Source organism: Nanorana parkeri, unplaced genomic scaffold, assembly GCF_000935625.1.
Source record: "Nanorana parkeri isolate BGI_ZX_2015 unplaced genomic scaffold, ASM93562v1 scaffold1667, whole genome shotgun sequence".
Classification (NCBI taxonomy): domain Eukaryota; kingdom Metazoa; phylum Chordata; class Amphibia; order Anura; family Dicroglossidae; genus Nanorana; species Nanorana parkeri.
In genome coordinates this window covers 293,299-299,103 of record NW_017307935.1, presented here as the reverse complement: position 1 = coordinate 299,103, position 5,805 = coordinate 293,299, and the positions used below count along the sequence as shown (strand labels likewise).

At 46.5% G+C, this 5,805-nt stretch overlaps 1 protein-coding gene across 1 annotated transcript in view; it reads right to left on the bottom strand.

Annotated features, from left to right (window-relative positions):
* Positions 1 to 5,805, bottom strand: part of LOC108799243 (adseverin-like) — an 85,906-nt gene that overhangs the window by 29,900 nt on the left and 50,201 nt on the right. Inside the window, exon 5 of the mRNA XM_018571078.1 lies at positions 2,602 to 2,691. Coding sequence (XP_018426580.1) covers positions 2,602 to 2,691 — 90 coding nt within the window. The remainder of the gene's footprint in view (positions 1 to 2,601; positions 2,692 to 5,805) is intronic.

Here is a 5,805-nt window from a genome sequence, read left to right as displayed (position 1 = left end):
CGATCGGCGGGCTATGGACCCGCTGATCGCCTATATGTGAAACACCCGGTAACGGGTGTGTGCAACGGTCGGGTCTTTTCTGCCCGTGCGTGCCCGCTAGGGGGCGCGCGCGAGCAGAAAAAAGATGTAGCAGTGCCGTCCGTCCGTTTTTTTACTACGGGCGGACGGCAAGAGGTTAAAGGAGAACTATGGGGTCAGGGCTTTTCCCCATAGTTCTCCTAAGAGTAACGGGAGGACACAAACTAGCGTCCTCCCGTCACCCTAAGCTCAGTATACAGCTCGCGGTATACTGAGCCGTCGCAGCCGGGACGGATCCCGACATTACTGTCAAGATCCACCCAGCTACGGGATTGACAGCTTGCTCGCATTATAGAGGCAGAGCCAGCTGTGCTCACACCTCCCCCCATCCGTTCCGCCAGTCAGCGCTGGAGGATCGGACAGGGGAGGGGAGGAATCCCTGCAGGGAGCCGTGAGTGACAATCAGTGCTCTCTGCAGGTACAGGATCAAGAAGTGAGCGAGCAACGGTGTGTGTTCGCTCACTTCCCAATCTATTGAGCTGACCTGTGACAGTTTCATTGTCACAGGTCGGCTAGAACTATGAGGCTGAGTGATTTTCACTCGCCTCATAGTTCTTCTTTAAGAAACTGTAATCTTAATAATTTGGAAGCTGCCATTCCCAACTTGTTGTTGAAGGTGCAAGCCTTAGTGGTGTCCTAGTTATCCTTGCTTCACTACCTAGTAAATCACTGACCTGAACCAATTATGCTACCAGTGATGTCGGAACTCCTTGCCTCCATGACTGATGGATAGTAAAGACAAGAGTTACACCATCAAAGACTAGACAGCAATGCCAGTTTTGATATTTCTATTGTGACAGATTCCTGTTAAAGTGAATGTATACTCAAAACTAGGGATGCACCGATACCGTGTATTCAGTATCAAGTATGAGTACCGATATTTCTCTTTCAGTACTCTCTGATACCGAGTACCGATACTGGTACTTCCTTAACATAGAGCCGGCTTTGCGGGCAATCAGGTCATGTCATTCAGTTCTGCCTGTCTTCTTGATTGCCCGGGAAGCCAGCTCCATGCTGATGGGATGGGAAACCGGCATCCCAGCCAATCAGCATGGAGCCGGCCAAACAGCAGGGAGCCGGCTTCCTGGCCAATCAGGAAGCCGTAAGGCAGGTCATTACTTCCTGATTGGCTGGGAAGTTGGCTCCATGTTCCCTGGTGGCACTGCCAGTTATAGGAAATCTCCCTTTGACCAGAAGTTCCGGTATTGGGGAAGGTATCAGAGCATTAGAAGCACTCGCCCATATACTCGGTATCGGCACCGATACTAGTATTGGTATCGGTGCATCCCTCCTCAAAATGTTTCTTTTGGATAGAGTAGGGATGCAACAAACCCGTCATTTTATTTATCAGTCTTTGTATCCTGTTGGGCACTTTCACTTGGAGACCATAGGAAGTGGGGGAATAACCCCTTGCAGGCAGTTGTCACCCACCTCAGTGCCCACCTCGGAAGATTTTCCCTTACCTCCTGTTCTGGTAATATCTTTATAATGTTGGATTTCCAATTATTTCCTTTCCCCACGAGGGCGCCAGACAAGACAGTTCAAGAGTTCATATCATTTTAATAATAGAATTGGTTCACAAACAACAACACCAAATCCGTTTCAGGTGCTCAAAGACCTCCCGTTTCTTCGGGACTTAAACATAATGTGAAGTAATATGTGCTTAAAGCTGGCACAAATCACCAGGAATTATTTATTTGCTGTAATGGGGTATAGCCAAAATAAGTGAGTCAGCGAGTTTTGCTTTACAAGGAAATATGTTCTGGACCAATAACAAATTGTTTGTTCAAGTCCTGAAGAAGGGAGAGGCCTTTACCCTGAAACATGTTGACTTTATTTGATGTTCTCAATCCAATCCAATCTTGGAGGTAGCCCCAAGCTCCTTAAATGTGCAGAGACACACCAGAAGCCCAACCTCACTCAAGAGAGATGAAGACCCAGTAGGCAGAACAGTGGCTTAGTGGTTAGCACTTCTGCCTTGTAGCTTTGGGGGTCCCCAGTTCAAATCCCAGGTCACTATCTGCATATTCTCCTTGATCTTACATGGATTTTCTCTGGGTACTCTGCTTACCTTCCACATTCCAAAAGGCATGCTGGATAGGGATCTTAGATTGTAATGTCCTTGAGGGTAGGGATGAATGTGCACCGTGTAAAGCACTGCATACATTGTTGGCACTATATAAATACCAGTAGTAAATCAATAAATATTTGTAATGCGCTACCAAGTGAGATATATGATTAACTAGGCACTCCCAACCACACATGAAGGCACTGAGTTGCTGGAGGAACTGGTTTTGAGCTGTTTCTGAGTCCCTTTGATATTCTCATTGGCTTGTATAGGAAAGAAATCACCTCATATAAAAAGAAAAGCCTGTGTGCATCATGATAACTTGGTTGTCTCGTGTTCTAATAATGCATGCTAGCAGAGGGCACGTCTTCTGTTCCTGGACGGTCAATGCTCATAGCTCTAGTTTCAAGGCATTTGTACAAACCTGATCTTACATCACATTGCCACATTCTTACCATATAGAGTTTTGCCATCTTCCTGTTTGAGACATCTGCAACATCATCGTTATCGTCTCCCGCAGGAAGTTTTGGTTTCTTCCCCAACACCTGTAAAAATACAACAAAGAAAATGTTAAAAGGGTAAAAGGAGTTGCATCTCATCCGTAAGTCCCAAGGTTTCATTATATATAGATGTATAAACACTTGTCTTCCTTTTTATTAAAATGATTGCTATCGTGTACTGTGGCTCAGTGGTTGTCAACTAACAACCCAGATAGCAAGGATAACTTGCCACAAACTTGTGGCAGGGTTAGATTGTAATTCTTGTTAACTTGCAGAACACTCGCAGCACAGGTTCTAGTTGACACGTTTTGAATTTGTAGTAAATTTGCTTGGCAAGTCTACTGCAAGAGTCCTGCAGGTCTTAACAAGAGCTCTGCAAGTGTACATGACAAGGTAGAACATAGTCCCATAACAATTTTACACCCAAACTCCCATGGTACTATGCCACCACCCTCCAATACTCCCCACCTCCCAATTAAGACACCACACTCGAGATTGGAGTTAAAATGGCTGTAGCAGCCTTTTATTACAAATTTCAAGTGAAACAGGGTGTGTATAAATAACACGTTTACTTATAACAAACAATATAAATATATATATATCTCTAACTATATCTGAGGTCTGTGAAGGCACCTTTTTACTGAGATTGTCGGTCTCTGCAAACCACTTAAACACTGGTCCCTAGCCGCAACACACCGACTCAGGGACAAATATGAGAAACTGCAGAGACCTTGTAGAACTAAGACTTAGACCTCTTTACTGAAGAATCCGCCAAGGACTACGCACCTGAGACGAGTCCCTGTAACCACCAAAATGACTCAACCAAAAACACAGCCAACACAGACCTCAGGACCATTAGCGCAACAGACAGGAACCTGTACGCAACTAGTGCGAGAGAACGAAAAAAGGGGGCGGGTGGGTGGGAAGCTCGCTTGCCGTGTGGCAAATCCAGACTGAACCAGTACTACTCCACCCCCCTCCAGACCACTAAGGAGGCCCTCCTGCAACTCTTGAAACCGGCCAATCAGGTAAGTGACCATCCCCCCTTAACACTAACTTAACCCCGTACTTCCGAGTTCCCTGTCCACCCTGTCATGTAGTCCTTCCGCCTATTTTTCTTTTCTTTTGCTCCAGGACTATCTGAACTTTTGCAAAGCACGTTGATCTGGAGACTTGCAATGCAACACGATTGTGAAGCTTGGCAAGTCTGCAGTAGTTTAGCAAGCCATTTTCAAACTTGCAGCTCAATTGCTTGCTATCTGGGAAGGTGTAGGGGGGTTCAGCTGTGGCCCCTGACAGCTCCGGTGGTGCACATATTATTGAGTGTATGACAGAAGACTAGATATACTAGAGGAGGCAATCAGAGACTACAGCCATACAACAGGAGTGATCGAACTGGCAACACACTACAGGAGGCAGTCATGAGACTGCTAGAGATCACTGTCATTATACCTGTTTACGAATAAATGCTTACACTCAGGGGCGTAGCTAGAAATTACAGGGCCCCATAGAAAAATCTTGTATGGGGCCCTGTGATTTCTAGATAAGTCCACCTGATAACCCAAACAGCCCACCCAAGGGTGACCTTGCAGAGCCCACCATAGACTCTCTATGGTGAGCTCTGCAGGATCTCAGGTAGGCAGTCAAGCCCTCTTACCTGTCTGGCTGATCTTCTGTCGCCTCCTTCTCCTCCACAATCGCTTGCGAGCCCCGCCTCCTCCGTCACTGGGCCCCACCTCCTCGATCGTAGGGGCCCGCCTCCCCATCGCTAAGACCTGCCTCCTCGATCGATGGGCCCCACCTCCTCCATCGCTGCCGACGGCGGGCCCAGCCACCTCCCCGAAGCTGCTGGTTGTCATCGACTCAGCAGCTGTGAGGAGGTAAGGGCCGCTGCACATGTGAATGGCTGCATGTTTCTCCTCACAGCCGCCAGTGACAGCCAGCAGCCTGAAATGCCATAGCGACCCAGGCGGCCCGCACGGCATCAGGGGGATGTCCTGGCCAGGCCCCCTTGTGCCCCGGGGCCCCATAGCGGCCGCCTGGGTCGCTATGGTGATTGTTACGCCACTGCTTACACTACTGACTGCTGGGCTCTGCAAAGGGACACGTACAAAATACCAAAGGGTTGCATGTGGTCCTCAGGCCACAAGTTGGGCACCAGGGCTGTAGCTCTTTGCAGCAGGGTAGACCAAACACATACATACGTGGTTATATTGTAGCTCCAAATAAGAAGACGTTTTATCCTTGTGATGTATTCGTTACAATAACCATTACATTTATTCTTACATTCATTAGTATAACTGATTTAAAGGAGTTGTAAAGTCCCAGCACATCCTCTCCCATTATAACATCAGCATTGTAATAGGAATACATACTAGAGTTGTTTCTGATAATACAATCAAAGCTTACATGAAAAATGTAAGCTTATGTAGTGAGCGATGCCTTCCGTCTGCTCGTCACTTCCGACAACTTCCTGGATTCCCAGTGTGCTTTGCATCTCTTTCCCTGCTGCTTGATGTGATCTAATCCTGATTTTTCAAAACTACACAACCCATCATGCATTGCTTCCAGCAAGCAATGATAATGTTACATTGTTAAGACGTTGAGTTGTTGTTCAGAAGGCAAGCTCTGTGAGAGCGGTGACACCAGGAAGTACATATTCCAAGGGCTGAGTGTTATGGTGTCAGTGCATTGAGGTCCATCCTATGGGCATCTTCAGTTTACAAACTTGGATCTGGTTATTAGGAGCGGGCTAGAACTTACAGAAATACATTATAGAAGTACAGATCTAATTTTAGTTTATGCCTGCAGATACCTGGATTAGGTTAGGCAGCTTGCAAGGAAGGAAGCATAGGGAGGACTTCAGCAATATAATAATGATCTCTTATAATGCACTGGAAAGGCAGAGGACACAGGAAGCTAAAATTATTATTATTATTATACAGGATTTATATAGCGCCAACAGTTTGCGCAGCGCTTTACAATATAAGGAAGACATTACAGTCAAAATACAATTTAAGACAAGATGGTAAGGAGGGCCCTGCCCGTGAGGGCTTACAGTCTAAAATAGTGAAGAGCGATACCACCATCCTAACTATACAGTGTGGTAGGGATGTGTGACTCATAAGACTGTATATACTGTATACCCAAGAAGCAGTC